This window comes from Panthera uncia, assembly GCF_023721935.1.
Source record: "Panthera uncia isolate 11264 chromosome D3 unlocalized genomic scaffold, Puncia_PCG_1.0 HiC_scaffold_8, whole genome shotgun sequence".
Lineage (NCBI taxonomy): Eukaryota > Metazoa > Chordata > Mammalia > Carnivora > Felidae > Panthera > Panthera uncia.
The window spans coordinates 60955943-60982798 of record NW_026057586.1 but is presented as its reverse complement, the minus strand read 5'-3'; the positions used below and the strand labels follow the sequence as shown (position 1 = coordinate 60982798).

Sequence of the window (26856 nt, the reverse complement as noted above, 5' to 3'; positions counted from 1 at the left end):
TTTTCTCAGGTCTGCCCTGCTGCTCATTCTTGGAATCCCTAGGGTCAGTTGATTAGTGTGTTGGCCGCTGCAGCATTGGTCTAGCTGACTTGCTGAGTAGGTGTTTCCAGATCTTCATCCGGCTCCCTTTTTCCTCTCCCGTTTGCCTTCTGTCAGGAGCAGACAGCAGGCAGTCTCATCTTTGTTTACCCTGCACTTCATAATTCCAAGTACCTGGACTAAGCAGGGGTCATTCCATGAATGGGCATGGAATTTGTTTTCTGTGCTTTCTATGAATTTTATGTTTTTTGACCTACATGCTGAATTTTATCTTGCATTTCTGTTTCCCAAAACAAAATAGATGACTCAAAAGCGTGGGAGAGTTCAGAAAAAAGTAGTCCTGGGGGTAGTGAATGCATTTTGCAGGAGTTGGCTGTATTTTGAAGTTGGTCCTTTGCTCTTAGTCTGACCGTGGTTGGGAATTTCTGGATTGTCGCAGACAGCTTAGTCTCTAAATCATATTAGAGACTGTGTAGATTGAAGTGTGTAGATCAAAAAACCATCTTTTTATGACAGTGCCACTGAGTCAGTGTTTTTGGTTTTTTGTTATTATTTTGTCAGGCTTAGAGAAAAAAACCCAGGTTCTGCAGCCCGAGGAGAAGAAGACCGTGGCGTACCATGAGGCAGGTCACGCGGTTGCCGGGTGGTATCTGGAACACGCAGACCCACTCTTAAAGGTAAAACAGTTCGTGTCAGACAGATTGTGTGAGCAATTACTTGAGGAGAAAGTTGCACTCCCACAAAGATAAATATATGAAGAAATTTGGCCAAGATGTCTGGTAATGACAGTGGGATGAAGAGGTTAGCAAACCTTTCTGCAAATGAGTTATAAAGTTTGGAAAGAAGACTGCTATTTAAGGGGACTGAAAAGTGTCCAAAGCAGATCAAAGCTGGAGGAGAGTTTACTTTTGAAAAGCAGTAGTTATAGTGGGTTAGAATTGGGAGTTAGTGACTTTCTTGCCTGAGGATTTTTCCGTGGCCACAGTGATGGAAAAGGCTGGCTTTACCGTATTGAGGCGGCAGAGGAGAGAGTTCAGGATTTGAAGACTATTGGAAATTTAACAGGAAAATCCTGAAAGCAAGAAAATTACAGAGGAATGAGACCTAGGTCTGAGTTGAAACTGCCCAACTCCCTGGCTGACCACTAAACAATGCCTGCACAGGGAGACCCCAGAGAGCCTGGCAAAAAAGAAAGAAAACAAAGAGAAATCTCCTGAAAGATGGGTGTACCAAGTGAGATTGTTAAATTTTTGCTTTTTCAACCGAGTGGGGTCCCCAAACCGGTACAGCATGAACCACAGGAAGCAGCAGTCTGACTTGCGATGTCAGGGGACTACTGGAAATGGAGGGGGATCCCCTGAAGCAAGGTGACCACAGAGGAGATAAAGTGTGCATAAAACATCCTAGATAGGAGCCCCTGACTGGCTCAGTCCGTAAAGCATACCACTCTTGATCTTGGAGTCATGAGTTCAAGCCCCATGTTGGGGGTAGAGTTTACTTAAAAAAATGACAACTGGGGCACCTGGGTGGCTCAGTCGGTTAAGTGTCCGACTTGGGCTCAGGTCATGATTTCATGGTTCATGAGTTCGAGCCCCGCATCAGGCTCTGTGCTGACAGCTCGGAGCCTGGAGCCTGCTTCGGATTCTGTGTCTCTCTCTCTCTCTGCCCCTCCCTCACTCACACTTTGCCTCTTTCTCTCAAAAAATAAACAACAATAATAAACCATCCTAGATAACCTGCAGAGAAGCCATTAGAACCTAAAAGTGAAGTTAGTAAGGTTATAGAATGCAGGATCAGTATACAAAGATCAATTGTATTTCTGTATTTTAGCAGTGAACAATTGGAAAATGAAATTTTAAAAATTCAATTTCATTTACAACAGCATCCAGAAACATGAAATATTTAAGGATAAATCTATTGAAGTATTTGTAGGATCTGTACATTGAATTAAATAAGACCTAAATAAAAACAGAAATACACTGTGTTCATGAAATACCATGATCACCGTTCTCCCCAAACTCATGTATAGTTTCAGCTCACATCTCTGCCGTAAATATAGCAGACTTTTTTTTTAATAGAAATTGATAAGCAGATCTAAAATTTATATGGAAATGTATATCAACTAGAATAAGCCAAAACAAGTTTGAAGGGGTTACACTCCCAATTTTAAGACTTTGAATAAAGCTACAGTAATGAAGACTAATATTGCGGAAGGGACTAAACAGTTCACTGGGATGGAATAGATCCATCCCACATAAATAATTGATTTGTTGATTAAATAATCACACATAACTAATTAAATAATTGATTTTCAACAGAAGTGCCAAAGTAATTTAAGGTGAGGAGGATTGTCACACTGGTTCTGGCAACTCTGTTCATGTGGGGGAAAAAGCTAATGTTGACCCTTACATCATATGTAAAAAATTAATTTGAAATAGATTGTAAAAACTAAAACAATAAACTTTTAGAGGAAAACATAGGTCAAAAATCTTTGTGACCTTAGGCAGAACTGTCTTAGTATACAAAAAGCATGAACCACAGAAGAAAAGTTATGTGGGATATCATCAAAATTGAGAATGTTTTGTCTTTGAAAGGCACTGTTAAGAAAATGAAAGACAAGTCATGTACTTACAGTACATATATGACAAAGGACTTGTATTTAGAATATGTAAAAAACTCTTAAAATTCTGTAAGAAAATGAGCAACCCAGTGAAATGGGGAAAAGATCTGAGCCTATATTTCACAAAAGAAGGTATACATATAGACATTAAGCACATGCAGATACTCCATTAGTCATCAGGAAAGTGCAAATTAAACCACAATGAAATACCACCATATAACTGTCAGAATGGTTAAAGTTACAAAGTCAGTCCTTAGTGTTGGTTGGTTAAGATGTCAGTCTAGCTGGAGTCCTCATCCACTGCTGATGGGAATGTGAAGTGATACATCCCTTTTGAAAAACAGTTTGGCAGTTTCTTATAAGGGTAAACAAATTCTTCCATACAACCAAATGATCTCACTCCTATATATAATCACCCAAGAGAAATAAAAACATGTCCACACAAAGACTTTTACTGCTTTATTCATAATAGCAATAAACTGGAGACAACCCTGATGTCCCTCAAGAATGAAATGGATGTTTGGTATGTTTGTACAATGGAATGCTACCCAGCAGTAAAAATGAATGAACTATTAATACACACAGCAGTGTGGGTGAATCTCAGAAACAGTAAAAGAAACCAGACACAATAAAGTACATACTGTATGATTCCATTTATATACAATTCCAGAAATGGTGACTGATCCATAGGGACTGGAAGCATATCTCCGGCTGCCTGGGGCTGGAGGGGAAGTGTGGGTTAAGACTGACCAGAAGGAATACAAAGGAACTTTGCGGGATGGAGAAAGGATTTGTATCTTTGTTGTGGGAGGAAGTTAGGTTTGTCAAAACTCATTGGACTGTACACTTAAAATGGGTACATTTTACTGAATATAAACTATCCCCAGTAAAGTTGATTTTTTAAAATTTTAAGGAGTTTACGCAGTGGCAAAAAGCACTTAGAGGAGAAAATGAAGCCTGCTGAGCATCTAGGTCTGCCTTCCCCTTTGTCAGGTAAAGGAGGTTGTGGCTGGGGCTCACTCAAGTTGAATGGCGCCTAGGCCATATTTGAGCTGTCAGAAGGAGTCATCACTCACCAGTTGTCCTTTTGTCAAGACTGAATAATTTCAGTTGAGTCTTATAGAAAGACAAGAAATACTGTCTAGAACTCTAAGGTGAAGTTATCCTAAGAAAATATCCTCCCTGAGTGGTCACTTCTGCTAGATCCCCTCCTGCCAAGGCTGACGGAAATTCCCAGCTGTCATGCTTATTTTTCATCAGTGACCTTATCTACGTATAGATAAACATTGTGGTCAACATTTGGTGGTAGAATCCTCAACATTTTTGGTTTTGTTTTTTGTGTTTTTCTGAGTTGTCAGCATTTTGTATATTTTCTACTTGCCAGGTCTCCATCATCCCACGGGGCAAAGGACTAGGTTATGCTCAGTATTTACCCAAAGAGCAATACTTATACACCAAAGAGCAGCTCTTGGACAGGATGTGCATGACTCTGGGTGGCCGAGTGTCAGAGGAAATCTTCTTTGGAAGAATTACAACTGGTGCTCAAGATGATTTGCGAAAAGTAACTCAGAGTGCATATGCTCAAGTAAGTGTATGAAATGGAGTGTTTCTTTTTTGCTTTCTCACATTTGCACGAGAAATGGATGTTTGTGGTTGGCTCTGAAACAATACTGTTGTGTTTGACTGGCTGAGGCTTTTCAGGCAGGAATTAATTCTTAAATCCATTTTAAAGCAATCAAAACTTTTTCATAAGAAACTTTTTTTGTTTTTGTTTTTTGGTAGCACAGTATTTAAAGTTTACAGATTTCTCCCACTATCTGAAAGTAGAGCATTCCTATGAAACCTTTTGGAAGCTGAAATGGCTCAAAGCAAAGAAGCACTTACTATTAATTTATATGGAGCATTTTCTGAATGTTCCCACACCCAAAAAATAACCGCTGGGAGGCTATTAGAGCTCAGGACATGTCTTGCTAAGGGAGCCTGGCTGTGCCACTCCCTGTTTGCAGCACATCTAAGGTGTAACAGCTTGCTGCAAAACAAATGCTGAATGCTCTTTTCACTTCTTTTCGTAAAAGTGAAAGAAAGTCCCCTTCCAATTTCTTTGGGTTGGTGAAAGCAGGTACTGCCATAGGGTCTTTTGTGAAAGCAAGTGGCACAACGCGAACTTTGGAAAGGCAGGAGGTATCTATGGTACTAAGAGTCTGCGAAGTACATATGCGTAGTTTAAAGTTCCATTTATAAGCCTGTGTGTCCCATGGCACAACACTGCCTGTACCCTGGGCTGTCCCTAAGAGCGTCCCTTCGCAGTCCCCTCCCTTCCTGCGGGACCATCCACTCTCCTGGCTTGTTATCATCCTACCCAAATTTTCTTTATCCCTGTGTGTACATCCCCAAAGTTTTGCTGTCTTGGAACTTGATTGATATAAATGACTTTCTTTGGGAACTCCTGTTACCCATATGTCAGCCCTTCTTCTGGTCTGTCACTTTCTCAGGTCTTTTTTAATGACGGTTTTGTGTTTTGTTGTTTTTTTTTTTAACAGTTGTCCTCTTTACCTTCTGTTTCTCAGGACATTATTGTGGTTGTTTGCTCTTGCGTTCTTTGTACCTTAATGTTCATTTTTAAAATAGTGTTTTCTTTCATATGTAACTTTTTTCTATGTTTTAGCACCTCATCTAAGTGTTTTTGATTCTGATTTATATTACTTTTTCATGTTTTATGTTATTTTCCTGATTTCTTTCACGCTTTCTTAAGTTGTAGGTTACAGTTTTCATCTTTTTATGGGTGTCTTCCCATCCTACTGTCGTTATGTATGGAGATGTTATTCTCCTTTTTTCTTGTGACAACTTCTTAGACATTTTTCTGTTGCCCATTTTATATGAAATTTGCTTTCTTGACCTCTTAAGAGGGAGAAGCTAGCTTTTCTAGTTTTATAGCTTTAGAATTCCCTTTTCTGTTGTTTCATGAAGGTTTTAAGAACAGGGCATCCTGCTTTCTGAGTTCTCTTGGCTCTGTTCCTGCTCCCTACTTTCATCTTGGCTTTCTCTTTTCTAGTGCATTTGGATTTTACTTCCAGAAACTTCTTAACATGGGGCTTTTTAGTTTTGGGGGGTCCAGACTGGACCCCAGGGCTTCAGGGAACAGGAAAAAGCAAACTCCCTTCCAGGATCGCTTGTTCTCAGGTTGGCACACTTCCCTTTACAGGAAGAGCCTGGAGGGCTTGGGTTTTATCCTCTTGGGTCTGTCAGAGGCTGGCTTCTCTTGCAGTATCTTGCAGGTCTCGTAGATGTTGTCTGTGGGCTTCTTGTCTTGTGTCTCTAGTTGAAGACTTGAAAATACTATCCATCACTACCACTGTCTACACAGAACACCCTTGTCCACTCAGCCAATCCAGGGATGCCCTGTAGATTTTGCCAGGTTAAAGAGTAGTGAAGTGAAATGTGCGGAGTTAATGCCATTGTAAAGACTTACTGCCATTTTATAAATCAGCCTGTCCACAAACTGGACGCCCACCACTAATCACGTATTCTTTTTCAGATTGTTCAGTTTGGCATGAATGAAAAGGTTGGGCAAATCTCCTTTGACCTCCCACGTCAGGGTGATATGGTTTTAGAGAAACCTTATAGTGAAGCTACCGCAAGACTGATAGATGATGAAGTGCGAATACTTATTAACGATGCTTATAAAAGAACAGTGGCTCTTCTCACGGAAAAGAAAGCTGATGTGGAGAAGGTAGGTGCTAATTGTATGAATAATTCACTACACGATTTTGAAGGAAAAAAAGATTAAAGTGATGGCTTGACTATTTGGGTTGGTTTATAGACATTAGCGTTTCCTGGAACTGGCTAACTCTTGGTTCCTTTCTTTATTCTAACTTTGCTTCTGCTCTGTCTCTGTGAGGAGGTGGGAATGCAGTAGTGAGCAAAAGTAGAACACAGTCCCAGCCCCTGTGGCTTTTAGGAACATGAGTGCAGGATTAATCACGACTGTTCATAACCACAAAATACACAACTGAATCAGCCCTTCTCCCTACCATGTGTTTTACCCTTACTCCTCAGAAAGGAACTCAGCAGACAGATGGGAATTTACCACTGATTTTCACCCCTGGAATAAACAGGTAGTGACGAAAGGGCAAACAAAAGCTAGCCCAACTAGATAACTAGGAGTCGGCACATGCAGATTACCTTTGGCTTAATTATGAGCTTTGTGAATAAACGTGCTTTGTATTTTCTGTTGTACGTCATATAGATAGCACCTACCAAAGGGAGGGATTCTTCCCAAATTCAGTGGATTTCTCGCATCCAGTAAACCCTTAATTATTCAGAATCCATGCAACCAAAGTTAAAATTTTTCGTTCTTTGAACTTTTCACACTCCTGAGGCACAAATGAGAAAGCCTTTTATGAGGGGTTGACACAGGTAAAAGAGCATTCCAGCATTGCTCTTCCATCAGTAGGTCTTCACAGAGAGTCCTCCTGTGAACCTGCCCCATACTAGCCAATCCAGAAGCACCTGTGATGTCTTTTTACAAAAGTGCTCAGTGCAGGTGGAGAGAGCTGGCACCCTGGGACACTGGAAGGCATAGCCAGGAGCTCTGAGAAAGGAAGATAAGAGTGGTCAGCAAAGGCTTCTTGTAGAAGATAGGACAAGATTTTACCTAGAAGTCAAGCTACAGTGAACCAGGAGAGGAGGGGAGCAGAGAGAAGAACACGGCCGCATGGAGGCCTGGTGATCAGGAAGTGTGTGTGGAGCAGGGCAGGATTGAGCAGATATTTGGGGGGAGGGGGCTGCAGTTGCCCAGGTTCTCATAAACTAGCTAGAAAGTTTAGAAACAGTTTTAGAAATAAGAGTGACCTTCAAAACGATCTCATCCAGCCCCTTTGTTTTATACTAGGGAGTCCTTAAAGAGTCTTGAGTGGAAGTGATGAAGGTCATCATTTGAAGGAGAGTATGGCAGCAGTGTGCCAGTCCAGGGTGGTGGGAGAGACCAGCTCAGAGGCTGCTGTGGGTCTCTTCTATATTCCTGGCATGGTACTGGGAGTAGCAGCAGAAGTAAGGCACAGACAGATCTGAAAAACTGAGATTTATTGGTCAAATGTACAGAATGAACAAGAAGAAAGCCCTTGAGATGACTCCTAGTGGCAAACACAAAGGACAGGGTCAGTCTTGACACCCAAGAGACGCAGGCAATGGACATTTGCAGATGAGACCTGGATAGGAGGTCCAGGCTGGAGATGGGATCTCTTGGTGGTGCCCTCAATAGGCAGTTGTGGGAAAGAAGGACCTGAGCTGTGAAAGACAGTGGAGGAGCTCACTGAAGACCGCTGGCTGCAGGACACTGTGTACAGGGATTCGAGGGGAGGATCCCAACACGCACGCCGTAGATCCAGGGAGTTTCAGTGGATCCAGTTATCCTTTTGCGTGTATAATGCACGTACTGACAGTGGTAACAAAGACTTGTTTGGGAAGGGGAAATTCGTTCAACAGAGTGAGGATCTCGAAACACTGCAGAGTTCTGAAGTAACTTCCGGCCAGTTTGAGAAAATTAGATCTGCTATGAGTGATGTTTGAGCCAGCCGGGAGAAAGGGAGCCATCAAGAGGAGAGGTGGCTGGAGTCTTTGCTGCTCAGACTAGTGCCCTCCACATTCTGGGCCTCACTGTACTCCTTTGATAGGATAATCCGTAGGTGCTGAGCTTTAGGAGAGTAAGAGTAACCAGCTAGCATTCACTCATCGTCTCATGTGCACCAGGTACGGGCTAAGGTGCATGAACTTCTCTCTAAAATCCTCATTGTCATCGCATTTTACAGAAGAAACTAGTACATGGAGATGTTAAGTAACATTATTTCAACTTAAGTGGGTTACCCACAACTGTGTAAATAGGCAAATTGAGAAATAATGGTGATCTAAGAAGAAAACTTCATTATGTTTTTTAAGAGTTTTTAGCTCTTAGAAACAAAAATATATACAGATAAAACGACAGCTGGGATTTTCTTCAGAATAATTTGGGGAGTAGATGAAACAAAAATGGCCCTAAATTGATTAACCGTTGATAGTGGCTCCATGGGGATACGTTATCCATTTACAACTTTTGTGCATATTTGCAATATTACATAATAAAGTTTTTGAAAATTGAAAAAACAATAAAATTGCTTTATCTTTTAACACATAGTATCTTTTAAACACATAGCATTTAGTGTAAGGTACGGAGAAGTTAAATTTCTAAATAGGGAGTTACCTCAGGAACTAAATATATTCTATAGGTCAGTTTATATTTTAACCCGTTTCACTGTCTTTGTAATGGTCAGATGCTCTAATAGAACCACTCTGCCCTGCTCCCCTGATACCATCCTCGCTCCCCCGCATACACATCGCTGCTCAGGTGGCTCTTTCTTGGTGGCCTGTTACAAGGGGTACTGTCAAGTTTGTAGTTCGAGCGTACAAATGACTAGAACTTCAAGGTACATGTTTTTATATAAACCTTCCTGGCTTCCTTTTGTAGCTCTACTCTTGTCTTTATTTTTTCTGACTAACTTTAAAATTTCCTGCTTACCAATTTCTGCCCTTTCCTCCAACTCGCCCTCCCAGCCACTAGTGTATCCTTCCAGAACTTCTTTACGTATACATATAAGCACAGAAAAAGATAAATATCTTTCTCCTTTTAAAAGCAGTGTAGCATACTATACAAAGGTGTGCATCTACCTTTTCTCCCTGAATATGTCTTCCCATGATGTATGTAGAACAGAGAGATTCTTCCTTATAGGTACATAATTGTTCATTGTGTGAATGTATCACAATGTATTTAGCTGCTCCCTTACTGGTGAGCAATTGTTTTTCCAATATTTTGTATATTTTACTCTAAAATCATGGGACCTTATGTATCTCTTTTTCAGTGGTCTTAAATCCTATTTTGGAATGGGGCTAGCTATAAATAAAAATGATTAGCTTTGAAAAGACTTATACTGAGTAATTGTGTTTAACGGGAATTGTTTGTATTTCAGGTTGCTCTTCTATTATTAGAAAAAGAAGTATTAGATAAGAATGACATGGTTGAACTTTTGGGCCCCAGACCGTTTGCAGAAAAATCTACCTATGAAGAATTTGTGGAAGGCACTGGAAGCTTGGATGAGGACACTTCGCTTCCAGAGGGCCTTAAAGACTGGAACAAAGAACGGGAAAAGGAGAAAGAGGAGCCCCGGGATGAGAAAATCGCCAACCAGATCCGAGGAGGGAGGCCATTTTAGCTTGTTGTCTTATGGTCGATTCTGGCTTTCTCAGAGAAATAAGGACACTGCTAGGCTGATCAGAACCATCTGCTGACCCGGTTGAAATGGTGGGAAGAGGCGTCCTTAGTCCTCAGCCTCTGAAGTCATAGCCAGGGTGGCAGGGTGACTTTCTGAAGGCCCAGAATATGTCTGCGAGCCTGTCAGGCCCTCAACAGTGGCTGGGAGCGTGGAGACGGCACCCTGGCGCTGCTCCCTCCCCCCTTGGGTGGTGCCAGCCGCTGTGTTGGGGATCCACCATTGTGGAGGCTTGCCAGTGTGGGAGAGGGTGTATTTTTCTCTTGCCGTCACCCACTCTTCATTCCTGTTTCCCTTCAGTTTCCCTCTGTGGATGAGCTGTGAAATTACATTGGAGTCCTGATAAGAATATTTTAATTTGACTTAATACTTTAAAGATTGAATGCAGATCACACGTTGCTGTTTTAATGGAATGGTTTTCTACAGAGAGCTGTAACATATCTACAAATATGAATGTATTATGTAAATATGGCTTCTTTACATCAAAAATAAAGCGTACTGTACTTTTTTTCTTCGGAACTCAACAAAGGGTCACTGTTTTGTGCTCGAGATGTTTTCTTTTAGAAAACATAATGGAAAGGAATTAAGTGTTCTAACTTTGGAGAGAGAAATCCTCCAGAACCTCAGTCCTGGTTCTTAACCAGCTCCCACAAGAGGCCTGGCAACTTCTAGATTTGTACATTCTGAAATGATGAACTCTGGATATAAAGTACATTCATATCAAGTCAGTGCGAGAATCTTGTGACAATGGCATCGGTTTACATTCTCACCAGGCTGGTCATGACCAGACATTGCTCACACCACCTGGGTCTGGAAGTCAGTGTGTGACCATAGCAGGCCTGGCAGACTGTCCCAAGCCATCACGTGGATTTGTTATTTCAGCTTGCCTTGTGTATTCTTGATGCAGTTAAGTATGTTGTGGAAATGACGACTTCTTAGACTTAAGACATAGATGGCATTCCCGGAGCAGCACTGGACCAACAGTGTGGGAAGTGTGACGGCAGGCTGCTCCGTCCCAGGACCGCTCTTTCAGGTGGCCCAGAGATGCCGAGCTCCAGCTCGCCGGACCACAGAAGCAGCTGTGTGGGTGCCAGTCACTCAGTATTACAGGAGCCTGGGAGCCCTCCTCAGCTCATACTTGAGTCCCTCAGTGCTCACTGCTCTGCCCGGTGACCTGCAGATGTAACACATTTACTGCCTCCCTCCCTCAGGATGCTTGTAGTAGGTAGTTCAGTAACGAAGGCTGTATGATTCACTTGGCCGTCAGGGTGTTGAGTGTGCTGTTCTCCACACAACGAGGAGTCTATGCTTCCTCGTACCACTGCAAGGAGAGGTGCCAGCACGCGTGGAGCTCCAGTAGGCCTTGGCCGTGAGGCCCCCTGAGTGGAATAGGGTGGGTTGTGCCAAACATGAGTCAGGTTTGGTTCAGGAAGAAAAGGGACAAAGCTGTGCATGAGATGGTTGGTCAAATGGTAACCCGCATCTGCATGTCTAATGCGAAAGCTGCACTCAAACTTGTGGAGTCTGAGAAGGCAGCTGGCATGGCCTGGAGTAGCTAGCATGGCCACCTGTGGGTTTCCTGGTCTGCACAAGGAGGCCCACAGCACTGTGGTGAGCATTGCCCGTGTCGGGTCCTACGTGGAGCCTGACCCACAAAGTAGTTCAGATTTCTGCAAAAGTGAGGTCTGTCTTCACTGCGGTTCCAAATCCTGCTGCTGTGTTTAATGCTTACTTTTCTGTCTGCCCACGGCTAGGGCTTAGCCCAGAATAAATAGTTACTGGGTGTAAGCCATGGCATCACAGAGCTCAGGCCTTCTGTCGCGGGGGAGCTAGGTTACACTGTGGGGTCACCTCAGATGGAAATGGCTCCAGATAACAGTTCTTTCTCGCTCCTTGTCTGACAAGGACAAGAGGGCTGTGCTCCGCGGTGACTGAGGCCCAGACTGATGGAGGAATCCGGCAGAGGCAGAGTTGAGGGTCAAGCACTAGCATTTAGACACTTCCACCTGGAGTGAGATGCCACTCACATTCTTTTGGCTAAAGCAAAGTCACATGTTCACAGCTAACTTCAAAGGGGCCGAAAGAAAGAAACCAGAGACAAAGGTGAACAGCGATGTCTGCTAATTAGTAGGACTAGCCTGGTCATGTCCTGTGGAGTCTGGCTTTACAAGACCTCTTACAGAAGTTGTGTCAGGTTTTAGAAACTGTAAGGTGGTGATCTGTTATACAGAAAACAGCCCTCAGTCTCTGCCCTGGCCCTGAGTGCTCCTGGAAGGAAGCACACAGCTCTCAAAGCTGGCCCTGCCTGGTGCCCCCTCACCCACCAAGAGCTCGCACATCCCCCTGGCTTTGGCTGGAAGCTGGCAGGTCATTTTCTGTAGCTCCTCTGGCAAATCTTAGCCCAGCTATTAGGGAAGGTTGGGACTGACCAGGACATGACGCAGGGAGGTGAAAGATTCTGTGGGAGGTCTAAGTGCTGGTTGCGAATGGGGATGATGGGCTTTTATTTGTGTGTGTGCTGCTTTTATGCTGCCACCCTTAAAAAGCCTGCAGTTCAAGGAAAATCTTTCCTCTGAGTTCATTCACTTAGTGGCAGAGGCACTTCACCCCAGGAAGAGACAGGGTACCCAAGTAACCCTTATAACAACACAAAGTAACAAATCTCCTGGAAACAGAGGCTGGAAGAGGCAAAGAAACAATTTTAGTGTTTTATTACGAATAGGTTGTTTTAAAGTTCCATACTGCATTCTCAATATAAGGCAACACTGCACAGCTTTAGGTTTCATCACAGAGGATGAAAAACAGGGTTTCTGGCTTCCTTGTTAATTCTCAGCATGGTCGAACACTAAACAGAAGGCGAGGTCAAGTCATTTAGCCCTTCATCGATGGCCCGTTCATTGTTTCAAGTCTTCCAGTAGAAAATCTGTCGTCTGATCTCTTGATTGGGTAGGACTGCCAATTCTCTGCTATTCTGATGTACTTTCTTCATTCCAGAGGGCTGATAGTGCAATTCTGTAGCACTGGTGAGGGGCCTGTACCCACACAGAGCAGAGCACCGTGTGGCGGCTGTTAGGGTCACGATGCTCTGGAGTTAAAGGAAGAACATCTGAACTATGGTATCCGAGACAGGGAGGCGCCTCTATTCATTGATCTCCTCCTCATCGTCTTCAAAAGCTTCCTCGCCATCATTGGCCGTGGCTTCTTGATACTGCTGGTACTCGGACACCAGGTCGTTCATGTTGCTCTCTGCTTCTGTGAACTCCATCTCATCCATGCCCTCTCCCGTGAACCAGTGCAGGAAAGCCTTGCGCCGGAACATGGCGGAAAACTGCTCCGAGATGCGCTTGAACAGCTCCTGGATGGCCGTGCTGTTGCCGATGAAGGTGGAGGCCATCTTGAGGCCGCGCGGCGGGATGTCGCACACGGCCACCTTGACGTTGTTGGGGATCCACTCGACGAAGTAGCTGCTGTTCTTGTTCTGGATGGCCAGCATCTGCTCGTCCACCTCCTTCATGGACATGGGGCCCCGGAAGACGGTGGCCACGGTCAGGTAGCGGCCGTGGCGCGGGTCGCACGCCGCCATCATGTTCTTGGCGTCGAACATCTGCTGCGTCAGTTCGGGCACGGTGAGCGCGCGGTACTGCTGGCTGCCGCGGGCCGTGAGCGGCGCGAAGCCGGGCATGAAGAAGTGCAGGCGCGGGAAGGGCACCATGTTCACGGCCAGCTTGCGCAGGTCGGCGTTGAGCTGGCCGGGGAAGCGCAGGGACGTGGTGACGCCGCTCATGGTGGCCGACACCAGATGGTTGAGGTCGCCGTAGGTGGGCGTGGTCAGCTTGAGCGTGCGGAAGCAGATGTCGTAGAGGGCCTCGTTGTCGATGCAGTACGTCTCGTCCGTGTTCTCCACCAGCTGGTGCACCGACAGGGTGGCGTTGTAGGGCTCCACCACCGTGTCCGACACCTTGGGCGAGGGCATGACGCTGAAGGTGTTCATGATCCTGTCGGGGTACTCCTCGCGGATCTTGCTGATGAGCAGCGTGCCCATGCCGGAGCCCGTGCCCCCGCCCAGCGAGTGCGTGAGCTGGAAGCCCTGCAGGCAGTCGCAGTGCTCGCACTCCTTCCTCACCACGTCGAGCACCGAATCCACCAGCTCGGCCCCTTCCGTGTAGTGCCCCTTCGCCCAGTTGTTGCCCGCGCCCGTTTGTCCTGGGACAAAGCACAAGAGAGTGGCACACAATTTCAGTAGGGCTGCACGGGGGATGGGGGGTGGGGGTCGGGGTGGTGATGGTGTTGTTCACACTTTTAAGACGGTCGGGGGGAAAAAACACCTCTTTCAGCCCCAAACCCAATTCCGTGGAAAGCAGCGCTGGAAACAACCTGCGTTGGTTCATTCTCTTCTGTTTCTGGCAGATACCAAAAGGCTTTACCACCAGGGCTTACCACAGGTGGAGACCATTTTACTTAAAGGCACTTTCCTTAATCCAATGTACTTGGATCGAGTTGGGAAAATGGAAATATTCCAATACAACTTTGCCAATACGGTTTCTCTATTAAATGTTTTATATATATTTTCACTGGAAAGAATTTTTAGGTTGGAGTTTAGCTTATTCAGGTTATAAAAAATACGAGCCATATACTCTGACTGGCAAGGGCAGTCCTAATTATCAGAGCAATCATCCAAACTGGACTCACTTTCTGAAAAAAAAAAAAATTATAAGACTTTTTTAATCTAAATCAATATGTTAATACTCACTTCAAGAATTATTAGAAAAACCACTGAGAACTAAATTCTAGGGCACACTGTAGGGTAAATTATGAAAAGTAGTCAAGTCAGTGCTTGGTGCTGACCTCCTCAGGCTCATGATGAATGTGGTCCCTTTCCCCCACCTCCATGCCTGGATTTACTCCTCTGATGGATGGTGAGAGATAATATTATCAATTTTATTTAAAAAAAATTTTTTTTTAGAGAGAACACGCAAAGTGGGGAGGGGCGGAGGGAGAGGGAAAGTGAGAATCCCAAGCAGCGTTCACACCCAGCACGAGCCCCATATGGGGCTCGATCCCACGACTGTGCAGTCATGACCTGGGCAGAAATCAAGAGTCAGTCGCTTAACTGACTGAGCTACCGAGGCACCCCTAGAACTATTTAATAATAAACTATAGAAACAAGGCACTGCTGTTTCTCATTATTTTAACTGGTAACAAGGCAATGTAATATATAGCTAAAATTAAAAGTTAAGAAGCAAGGAAGATTATTAAAAAGCGTTTTGTGTATTTAGTAAGCAGGTGTATTCAAATCTAGTTTTGAAAAGGATCATGTATAAAAAATTTAAAAACAAATTTGTTAGCATCCCTATCAAACTTTCCCTATGTACCGAATTTCTGAAAAGGACCAGGATGTGTCATGGGAGCTGGCAGGTGATTGGATTGTGTCAAGTGGACACAGAAAATGAGAGGAAGAAGAGATACCGAGGCCTGTTTGTCCTTCCGCTCAGAGCTAAGCCAGCGCAGGAATCACACCGTATAGACCTCTGCCCACTTATTCCAAAGATGTTCACTTGATTTTTGTCTCTACCCAGCTGGTGGCAACAATCCACCACCACCGTCCAGAGACCAGCTTCTGTGCTCCGGGTGGGCAGGTTCATACCTGACGCCAGAGACACCAGTGGGGAGCTGAGCCGGGCAGCAGTGACACCATGTAGGCTGCCTCCCGGGAGCAGCCCAGTGCTGCGTCAGGTGAGACAAGCAGGCACTTTGGAGGCACTCACGCACTGTGGGGCGAGGGCCCTCTCACTGAGGTCTGCTGCCAGCCTCCCTGGATTCTGCAGTGCACTGTGGGCGTGGCCTTACACAAGGGCCTACTTTTGGAGGAATGAGTATTATCGCAAATTTCCTTGAGGTTTCCACAGCTTCTATCAGTGCTAAACACTGTGGGTGTTAAGTGGACGTCTGTAAAACAAGAAAAGCAACCCAAATCCTGTGATTCTTCAGTAAGTTTAAAATGTGTTGACTACCAGTGACTTGTATCACATACAGAGGGACACCCGCCTTAAATATCTAAAGAAGGCCTACAGATCAGTAAGGAAAAACTTTTAGGAAGATGGGCAAAGGACAGAAACAGTTCACAGGGAAGGAAATTCAAATAACTTAAGTATCTGATGTATTCCTCACAAGGGGAATGCACATGAAAACAAGGAGATTCAGTTTCTCCCTGTGAAGCTGAAAGCGATCAAAAAGCTTGCTGATACTGTTGGCCAGAGTTGGGGGAAGGCCCCTCCACACTGCCAGACTGCGGAGAGGCATAACAGGGACTACCCTCTATGGAGAACAGTTTAGCATATGTATCAGAATTAGTCCCCTTAGACTCAGCAATTTTATTTCTACAAAGTTGCCTGGATAGATCCACCCACACACGTGGAAAATGGCATGCAGACAAGTACTCGCAAAGGAGCAGTTTGCAATAGTAAAGAAAAAAGGAAACAACCGAAATACCTTTTAACAGAGGACTTAAATCAATAATGGTATCTATGTGACAGAATACAATCAGCCATCAGCCCTAGTCCTGCCTATATTGCTAAGGAGGAAAAAAAGAACCCCGAAGTACCAAATGGTGTATGCAGTTGGCTGTCATTGTATGCGTGTAACAGGTATGTATCTGCTGCTATAGGCACAGAGTGACTGCACAAATCCTGGAGTGCTGCCTCTGGGAAGGAGCCTGGGTGGGCACCAGCTCGGGGTCGGAATGAGACCACGTTTTCACTGTGCGCCCTTTTGCTCCCTTTGAGTCCTGGGCCAAGCAGATGTTTTACCTAGCTAGCAAAATGAATATTTTAGACTTTATTAGAACATTTAAAGTTGCATTTAGGAAATAAATTGAAGAAATACACAGCGAACCAGTAACTGTGGTTGTCTCTGAAGGATGGGATAATAGGAGAGTGAACTTTCCACATTCATATTGCTTATAAAAATTTAACGAAACAAACATGTCTCTTATGATAATCAAGAGAAAATTGGGGCGCCTGGGTGGCTCAGTCGGTTGAGCGTCCGACTTCGGCTCAGGTCATGATCTCACGGTTTGTGAGTTCGAGCCCCGCGTCGGGCTCTGTGCTGACAGCTCAGAGCCTGGAGCCTGTTTCAGATTCTGTGTCTCCCTCTCTCTCTTCCCCTCCCCTGTTCATGCTCTGTCTCTCTCTGTCTCAAAAATAAAAAAATAAAAAAAAGAGAAAATTAAAATATGAAAATGTGCCTTTACGGGGAGTTTTAAAAACAGCAGTAAGTGGGGGGATTACTACATGAGGACACCCATGCAGCAGAAAGGCACGGTGACAGTCACAGGGAGTGTCCCCATTATGTTAATGAACTCCTCAAAAAGCTGCAAAATGGTATGAGTAGCATGATCCCATTTTCTGAAAACCAAATCAACTGCCTGTGTGTGTGTGTGCGCATGTGCACGTGTGTGTGCATGTGTATGTGGGAAAAGGTCAAGTGGGACACATCTGCACCGTGTACAGCACTAGTTAGCCCCGGGAATAAAATCTCAGGGTCACCGGCACTAGGGATGAGGGGGATCCAGTTTTACCCTACACCCCTGTGTATTTGAAAAAAAAATTTTTTTTTTAACATTTATTTATTTTTGAGACAGAGACAGAGTATGAGCAGGGGAGGGTCAGAGAGAGAGGGAGACACAGAATCTGAAATGGGCTCCAGGCTCTGAGCTGTCAGCACAGAGCCCGATGTGGGGCTCGAACTCACGGACCGGGAGATCATGACCTGAGCCGAAGTTGGCCACTTAACCGACTGAGCCACCCAGGCGCCCTGACCCCTGTGTATTTGAAGAGAAAACTGTGCAAACAGTTTTAACTTTGTGTCGAAAACATGAAACACATTTCAATATTAAGTAGCAATGTGTCCAGGAAGGCAGGACTGCCCATCAGAAGGAGGCACAGGTGGCCCCTTGCTCGTCTGTCTCGGTCCCACCTCATAAGGGAGATCAGCCACTCACTCCTGTTGCCTTTGCCCTGTCTGGCTGGCCAAAGGTACCAAGATGACAGGCATGGCAGCACCATGTTCCATGTGGCACATGGGCACGGGGCAAGCCCCTCCATGCTTGCAGCTCATCCCAAGAGCACCGGCCACCTCAGCCCTCCTGGTGGCCACTTCCTCGTCCAGGAAGCAACTGCGTTCTCTCTTACAAACACAGATTGTCTGTTTTCCTGCCCAGCTGGCTCAAAAATGGTCGTTGCCTTCCTGTGCCCCCACTAACTACTGTCCACCTTTCCCCACCCAAGCTAGCAGGCAGCAGTCTGGCCAGACGCACCAGAGGAACCAGGAAGAACAAGGGCGGGGACCCATGCTCGTCCATGGAGCTCAGTCTAGGACTGGCGCACCTTCACGAAGGAAAGAACATGAGTGCAACTGTCAAATTGCTGGAGATGATTTCATTAAAACAGAGTAGAAACCAGCAATCGGCAGCAGGTAGGTGGCTGCAGGCAGACGGGCAATCATAGCAAGTCAAGCTCCCTGAACTTGACTCCTCGTCCAGCTCACACAGCTCACTTGGCTTCCTCAGTATTTACAGCATGATTAGCCACAAGGTTTTCTCTGCTCTTGACAAAAAAGAAACTAGTGACTTCTGAAAATATTTTGCCACTGTCTCGTAGCAACAGATGTTCCCAGTTAAATATTTGGGGGTCATGAGTTGAACATGTTCTGTAATGAGATGTTGTGACATTAATCGGTGGCTCGGGACCGTAGAACACAAGGCTACAGGCGGGTGGCAACAGGTCCCCAGGGCTTTCTGAGTCTATCCTCTGGTTTACCTCCTGCTCACACTGGGTGAGGGATCAAGTGCTCCCTGAAGCCCTCTAACCCCGAATCTGGAAGGGAAAGTTACATGTGCAGAAAGAGGCTTTCTGTTACTCCATTTTCTCCCACAAAACTCTGTCCCTGGGCATGACCACTAATACGACCAGTGATTCATTAAGAAAAAGGGTTTGTTTTTGTCAAGTATATTCATGTGCAAAACTTAAATGCAGATAACTTTCACTTTCAAAGTTATATACTACTTCAAGTCTGTTTTTTTAAAACCACCCCAAAATAAATAGAAATTAAAAAAACACTTCATCTATACCTAGAAATGGAATGACACTGGTTTACTGTAATTTGCCAGCTCTGAAAAAATGAGCTCTAAAGCTAATGGGGGATGAGCCATTTCCCAAAGACAATTTTACCTCTTTTATTAACTGGAGGGTGACTTAAAAACAACTATTTTGCCAAACAGCATAGTGTGTTTATACGTTGGGGACACTTCTCCATTCCTCATAACGAGTGTGCCATTTTAACAAAATAAGAACATTCATTTAAAAAACTCACAATTCTGAAGTAAAAATAGTGTCAGGCTCCAGGCTCTGAGCTGTCAGCACAGAGCCTGACGCCGAGCTCGAACTCACAGACTGCGAGATCATGACCTGAGCGGAAGTCGGATGCTTAACCGACTAAGGCACCCAGGCGCCCCTCTTCCTTATGATTTTCTTAATAACATTTTCTTTTCTCTAGCTTACTTTATTGTAAAAATACACTACAGAATACACACAACTTACAAAATATGTGTTAATCGACTGCTTATATAGTCGCTAAGACTTCCAGTCAACCGTAGTTAAGTTTGGGGAGAGTCAAAAATTGTAAGTAAACTTTTGACGTGCAGGGGGTCAGCACCCCTTAACCTCTGCATTTTTCAAGGGTCAACTATATACTTTTCTTGATGAATTCTATTAATTTTGTTTGGTAACACTTACTGAGACTGAGGCAGATTCAGCCAACTGTAATTCAGGTTTGAGAAACCTTAGCTATCCTCCTGAATATATTACATATTCCACATCTTCTTTACACACACACACACACACACACACACACACACACCCCTTGCCATTTGCAATGACGTGGTTGGAACTAGAATGTATCATGCTAAGCGAGGTAAGTCAATCAGAGAAAGGCACCATATGATTTCACTCATATGTGGAATTTAAGAAAAAAACAGATGAACATATGGGAAGGGAGTAAGAGAAGAGAGGGAAACAAGCCACAAGAGACTCTTAACAATAGAGAATAAACTGTGGATTGATAGAGGGAGGGGTGGAGGATGGGCTAGATGGGTGATGGGTACTAAGGAGGCACTTGTGATGAGCACTGGGTATTGTAGGTAAGTGATGAATCACTGAATTCCACTCCTGGAACCAATATTGCACAGGATGTTAACTAAAATGTAAATAATAAAAAAAAAAGACAACTTAGCTATCCTCTCAGATTCTTACCAGAAATTAATTGAAACTTTAAGGGAAGAAACCGAGCAGAATTCTCTGTGGAGGTGTAGTTCTGTGCAGGTGGCAGGCACAGGCTATTGCTTCCCTCAGATTCTTACAGAGGCCCAGATGCTTGGGGGCCCTTCATTCCATAGACTGTTAAACTGAAGGAGCCCAGAGAAGGGGACTGATGGCAGCAGAGGTGGCAGAGCCGAAATTAGCCGCCAAGTTTCCCTTGTCCCCATTCAGCGCTCTCTCTCTTTGGGTAATTTCACTCAAAGGGCTTACAAAGAGTCTACATCTGCTAAAAATCTAGACCCACTTACTAAGAGAAAGTGAAAGACGGCACTGATCTGTATTAAGCAAACAGGGGGGAGTCATCCTTATGCTCGAGTCATCTCGAGCATACAGAATATTGTTCTCCAAGCCAAGTCTATTTATCACAAGGCCCCGAGGGAGCAGTCCACTGAACTGACAGAGACTGACACCAGCTGGAGGTAAGGGCAAGGGGGTGGGGGTGGGCAAAGGGGTTCAGCTCTTCTAGAAACCAACATGCATCGTCCATGGATGCATGAGCAAGCATTTCTGTAGGACAAATTCCTTGAACTGAAACTGTTGAATCAAAATTCTTGATTTGCTGAATCCATTAAGCTGTTCTCTGACAATGCTTGAAACTGTCATTTCCCCCAAACACCTTCACCAACACTAGCTGTTAGATTTTAAACTATTAGCCAGTCTGTTGGGAGAAAAATATCTTGTTTTAATGACTCCTCCTCATTCTCAATTACTGGTAAATTTTGTCCCTAGGTATAACTTTTGTTATCCTAGTGTGAAGAGGGTATTTTCCCATTATATTTTACAGTTGATTATTGCCTTTAAGGAGATCAATTTGTCCCAGTTTGCCTGGAACTTCACCAGTTTCAACACTGGAAAGTGTAGTGTCCTGGGAAACCTCCCAGTCCCAGGCAAATCAGGACAGTTGGTCACTCATAGCAATAAGGTCTGAGTCTTTTTATCTTGTGTCTGGTTGCCTTACGGAGGTCTTATAAATGCTAATCACTGTTCATTGGACAGCCTATCTGGAAAATCCAAGAGGATCATTCCACCTTCAAATAACAATTTTGTCTTTTCCTTTAAATGGTTTGTATCTCTTTTCTTTCTCTGGTCTTTATGCACTGGCTAGAACCTTCGAAACATGGAATATAGAAGAGACAGTGGACATCTTTTTCTCATACCTGACTTTGCTGGGAATACTTCTAATGTTTCACCAGTGAGTATGACATAGTTATGTATTTTGGTAGATAATTCTTTTTTCTTTAATGTTTCTTTATTTTTGACAGAGAGCATGTGGGGAGGGGCAGAGAGACAGGGAGGAGGAGGAGCCAAAGCAGGCTCTATGCAGACAGTAGAGAGCTTAATGTGGGGCTCAAACCCACAAACCACAAGATCATGACCTGAGCTGAAGTCAGACGTTTAACTGACTGAGCCACCCAGGTGCCCCTTAGTAGGTAATTCTTAAATTCTATTTCCAGCTTGTGCAGAAGTGTTTTTGTCTTATACAAGTCAGGAACACATACTGAGTTTTATCAAATATTTTTGGGCACCTATTAAGGTGTTGTTTCTCTTAATCTATTAGCTGACTTCTCAATGTTGAACTATCCTTGCATTCCTAGGATGTTGATCATATGTATCAAGCACTTTGCATGAGAATACTCTAGATACATAGGGTTTAAATGACAAAGGATTATCTGTTACCCTCAGTGAAGCTATCTCTATCCCTTCCAGAGAAGGGGTTGAAAAGTAGATCTTTGACACATTTAATTTCTATACCATAGTAACTTTAAGCCACAGATCAGCCTTAGGAGTCTCTCATTTGCTTGTAAGACACTTTGCCTTTTACAGGCACTGAAATTGCGTTTGTTGATTGAGGTATATCGGTTGATAAGTAGTATTGTTCCCTCCAGGCATATTTCTTACTCTGTTACATTGGTAATTTTTGAGAAAAGAACATAAGTGAAGTGAATGTGTGGTATCTAACATTAAAATACAATTGTCAAGTGGAAGACTTTCACATCTACCACCATCCTGTAGCCTCTACCTTGGCTCTTAAGATAGAAATGGCTATGTATGGCCACATGTTTACACAGTGTCTTTCCATTTTCTCTCTTCGTTCCCCCAATTTGGTAGAGTATCTCTACTAAGTCCTGAGCACTGCTATCCAATAGAGCTTTCTACAATGAAGGAACTGTTCCATATATCCAATATGGCAGCCACTGGCTATATGTAATTATTGAGCACTTGAAACATAGCTAGTACAATGGAGGAAGTGAACTGATTTTATTTAATTTTTTATTAACTTTAATTTAAATAGCCACATGTGGCTAGTGGCTACCACATTGGGCAGCAGGGTCCAGAAGAGTCTCTGCTTAGGGTCAATTATGGTCCAACTCTTGAAGAAGTTATTATCGGAAGCTTTCCCTGTCTCATTGGTTGTGTATGTTGTCAGGGTGACAGGGAAGTAGATGATACCCAAAGGATTCGTAAACTCTGTGAACGTTCATCTTGCTGAGTCACCTTTACAACAGGTGCAGAGTGATTCTGCTACAAAGGAGCAGAATAAAATCTTTCAAGATTCTGTCTCTTCTTGAATATTTTGAAAATTCCCCCTTTGATTATTTTGTCAAGTAACCTGGACTCTAAACACCATGGCTACAGGGTGATGGAGACTGGTAGCACTTAACAGTACCATTTCACTTAATGTTATATAATTTTATTTAGGAGTGTGTAGAGGGACAGGTGCTTTCTCTTATCATGTTTTAGGTGGAAGAAGGAGGGAAGGATTTGCCCAATTCTGACAAAGCAAAATTCACATGGTGCCAGCCTTTAGAAAGAAAGCAAAATAATTGTCTATAGGAAATGGAAGAAAAATATAGGTCTAAAAACACTGAAGTTAAAAAATGAGTAACACACCAAAACAAATTATCACTGTCATATTATGATAGCAATTTATAAGTGGAAGAAAGAAGTTAATGTCTAAAAAATTTGTTAAATCAGTAACTATTGGCTGGGGCACATGGGTGGCTCAGTTGGCTAAGTGACCGAGTCTTGTTCTGCTCAGGTCATAATCTCATGGTTCATGGGTTGGAGCCCCATGTCGGGTTTTGCACTGACAGTGTGGAGCCTGCTTAGGATTCTCTCTCTCCCTCTCCCTCTCTCTCTCTCTCTCTCTCTCTCTCTCTCTCTGCCTTTCCCCTGCCCCTCTCAAAATAAATAAATAAACTTAAAAATAAAAGAACTATCAATATAAGCATTTCATTTAGAGACACAGACATACTTTCCTAAAGAAAATAGAAGAATTAAAAGGGGCACCCTATGATGACACTAGGGACTGTTGATTTCCATTCTAAGCTTTTCTTTGCCACATGATGCTTTTAATCTTGCACATAAATTAGTTTGGTGTTTAAAAAAAAAAGAAAAAAAAAAAAAAGAGAAGCAGAAGCAAGCAGGAAAGATGGAACCCACCGAAGATGAAGTTGTCAGGCCTGAAGAGCTGCCCAAAAGGCCCGGACCGCACACTGTCCATGGTGCCCGGCTCCAAGTCCACCAGGGCAGCCCTGGGCACGTATTTTTGAGCTGGAAGAGAACAAAGCCCACCCACAAGGGTTACTTTCTGGTTTCCAGAGTGATGGGCTTCCCTGTAGCAAGTCCCCCCAGCACAGCTGCCTGGGTGCTACAAAACAGGGTTTCTTTAGAGACAGACTCGGCTTTCTTCAAATCACAGAATCTTAGCACTGGGAAGGGCCTTGGACAACACATTCTCACCTTAAATTGTTCAGATGAGGGAACCGGCCCAAGCGTGAATGGGCAGAGCAAGGAAGTTCCGGGAATAAGCAGGATGAGAAATCCGGTCTCCTGACTTCCTGCCTTCTGTATTTTCCACTTCACCCTGACACCTCTTTCCTGCTGGGTGGTTTTACTTTTTTAGCTCCATGGAAATAAACTGTATCTGTTGCAGCAAACTGCTGTGTTGCTGTGACATTCTTTCCACTTTTCGGCACGTCCCTCATACGTACACACTAATGGATCCAAGCTATAGTCTGAGCACCTTGTTGCAGGTGCCAGCCCACAGGCTGTTTCTGGAAGACACTCTAATGAATGAGATTTGCTGTGCAGCCCTATTGTTAGCAAGCACATTTTCATGCCTCTTGGGCAGGAAATTGTCCCCTAGTGAGGATGGGGTTAATATGATTGCCCATAGGCTCTGCTCTACAACTCCAGTCCTATTAATGCACACACCCCACTGAAGCAAGGATATAAACAAAGTGGACCTAAGGGTTAACGGGAAATGCAATGTATCACTGGATTTTTTAGTGCTATCTGGAAATTTCATATTCTATGTCCTGCTGATCCAGACCTTTTCTTACAGCTGCTGAGTGAATAAAACCCAGTGCTTTATGTATACTGCTCTTCCCAGCTCTTTTGTGGACAAATAGGAAATGACTCCAAAAACCAAAGTAATTATTTCTGGGGCTATGTGTCACGTATATGGAAGTGCAGCATCTGTCATTTTCTGAGTGTTTTTTCAACATCTTCATTTTTTGTTGTTTTGGGAAGGGCACAATTCCACCTTTATAATAAAATTGTTACAGAAATAGTGCATACATGTAGCCACAATATATATGTAGATCTCCAGGGCAAGGGTGAGATGATTCCCAACCCTGGATAAACGACAGCCTGCGGTTTTTACCCAACTTCAGCAACTACCCGGAACTTCAGCTTCCAGGGAGCATTAAGAGTTTTGGGAGGTTGGTAAAGGGGCAGAGGAGACATTTAACGGAGCGCTTTTCAAATTTTTAGCCAAGAATCTCCATTAAGAGATACATTTTAAACTGAAGAAAAAAGCAAAACAGAAAGTCGGACAAGACCCAGTAAGTGATTTCACAACACCAGCTAACGGGTTGTCTGGTTCAAGAGTTCAGAGCCGCGTGATAGGCCAAATTCGGCTTTTTGAAATAAACTGACGGCGGATTTCCCGCCCCATGGGGAGTGAGGAAGGAACCGGGCATCCTGCTATATCCCGGGAAATTTTCCGAGAGCAAACTACCCTTGCGCGGAGGGCGGCATCCAGAGAGCCAGTCTGGGATCGGGCGGAGAAGACGCGAAATGGCCGGGGTCCTAGAGGAGGAAGGCCGAGTCAGGGAGACGGATGGCCAAGGTCCAAGAGGGGGGTGGCCGAGGGTCCGGGGAGAGATGGCTAGGATCCTGGGCGGGAGCCGGGGGGATGGTCAGGATCGGAGGGGCAAATGGCCGGGGGACGGCTGGGGTCCGGGCAGGGGGCGGCCGAAGTCTGGGAGGGGACTGCCGGGGCCCGGGCGGGGACGGCCGAGGTCCGGGAAGGGGACGGCCGGGGTCTAGGCAGGGGACGGCCAGGGTCCGGGCGGGGACCACCGGGTCCGAAGGGGAAGGGAGGGGTCCCGGCCGCGCCGCGCTACTCACAGGATGACTCATTGTAGTAGACGTTGATTCTCTCCAGTTGTAGCGCCGAGTCACCCACGTAGCCTCCGGCCGGGTCGATACCGTGTTCATCGCTGATCACTTCCCAAAACTTGGGAAGGGCGAGGCAGGGGGACAGACGGTCAGAACCCGGAGCCTAGGGCGCCCTCCCCCGCAGCTCACTCCAGGGCTGGCCGGGCGGGGCAGGGCGCGCGGGGCCCGGCTGCCGAATTCCAGGCGCGCCAGAGCCGCGGGCGGCCGCTCCCAGCTAGAGCGGGGATGGGGTGAGGGGCAGGGGGTCCCCGGCTGTGACGCCCCCTCCTCGGCCGCGCCACTCCTCGAGCACTTCCCGGGTGCCGCGCAGGGCAGGGTTGGACTCGAGGACCGAGGGGCACGGAGGGTGCGCACCGGAGCGCCGGCACCGGGGGGTCGAGCCCCGACACCCTAGGCCTGCCAGCTGCCCACCCGCAGGGAAGCCCAGTGCCCGGCCCACCTTGGTGCCAATCTGGTTCCCGCACTGGCCCGCCTGGATGTGCACGATCTCCCTCATGGCGGGCGCCGGCTCTGCGCTCGGGGCACTCGCTGTTCGGACCGCGGCGGAGACTGCGGGCCCGCGGCGCGCTCCCCGGGACTCGACCCTCCTCTCACTCTCCACCCCCCACCCGGGCCTCCCGGACCAATAGCTGCGGGCCTCGCCCTCCCCGGCCGCGCCCCCTCCGCCCCCCCCCTCCCCCGGTCCCCGCGCAACTCCGGCTCCCCAGCTCCTCGCGCGCCCCCACCCCCGGCCTCGCCCTCTGGGGCCGCGCCTCCTCCGGTCCTGGCGGGCCTGGCGCCTCCCTCCTCTCCGCCGGGCTCCCGCTCCTCGTCCCCCAGGCCTACCTCCCCCTGCACCCCGCCGCCGGTGCCCCACCTAGGCTCGCCTCCCTCTGGGCCCTCTTCCTGGGGCCGCCTCGACGCCGCGCAGTCCTAGGAGAGAAAACAGAAAGGGGAGCCGAGGGACCCCTTGCTGGGGAAGCCTGGCCTGGCCGGGAAATGAGCCGGTCCCTGGGGCGCCCACCGAAGCGGGTTTGGGAACCGAGATAGGATGAGACGGTGGAGACTTTAAAAGTGG

The 26856-nt window shown here is 45.6% G+C and overlaps 2 protein-coding genes across 4 annotated transcripts in view; one reads left to right on the top strand and one right to left on the bottom strand.

The window, feature by feature from the left end:
- Positions 1-10469, top strand: part of AFG3L2 (AFG3 like matrix AAA peptidase subunit 2) — a 39764-nt gene extending 29295 nt beyond the window's left edge. Inside the window, exons 14-17 of the mRNA XM_049620453.1 lie at positions 601-716; positions 4044-4244; positions 6195-6389; positions 9658-10469. Coding sequence (XP_049476410.1) covers positions 601-716; positions 4044-4244; positions 6195-6389; positions 9658-9900 — 755 coding nt within the window. The 3' untranslated portion in view covers positions 9901-10469. The remainder of the gene's footprint in view (positions 1-600; positions 717-4043; positions 4245-6194; positions 6390-9657) is intronic.
- Positions 10470-12651: 2182 nt separating this feature from the next.
- On the bottom strand, positions 12652-26362 carry TUBB6 (tubulin beta 6 class V). 3 transcript variants are annotated; one of them, XM_049620455.1, is made up of 4 exons: positions 26239-26362; positions 25749-25857; positions 23775-23885; positions 12652-14160 (listed from the first exon to the last, which is right to left on the bottom strand). In XM_049620455.1, the coding sequence occupies exons 1-4, from the start codon at positions 26293-26295 to the stop codon at positions 13097-13099; spliced, it is 1341 nt and encodes a 446-aa protein (XP_049476412.1). In that variant the 5' UTR covers positions 26296-26362; the 3' UTR covers positions 12652-13096. The 3 variants fall into 3 exon arrangements, with proteins under 3 accessions (XP_049476412.1, XP_049476413.1, XP_049476414.1); XM_049620456.1 differs by lacking the exon at positions 26239-26362 and adding an exon at positions 25357-25427 and having other exon boundaries at positions 25749-25832; XM_049620457.1 differs by lacking the exons at positions 23775-23885; positions 26239-26362 and having other exon boundaries at positions 25749-25828.
- Positions 26363-26856: the final 494 nt, after the last annotated feature.

Bases quoted from the DNA above. Each gene is read 5' to 3' on its own strand.
- TUBB6 (XM_049620455.1), bottom strand. From the start codon at position 26,295: ATGAGGGAGATCGTGCACATCCAGGCGGGCCAGTGCGGGAACCAGATT. The intron at 25,858-26,238 runs GTGGGCCGGGCA...GCCCTTCCCAAG, and splicing joins GGAACCAGATTGGCACCAAG to TTTTGGGAAGTGATCAGCGA. The intron at 14,161-23,774 runs GTGGGTTCCATC...GCTTTGTCCCAG, and splicing joins GCCTGACAACTTCATCTTCG to GACAAACGGGCGCGGGCAAC.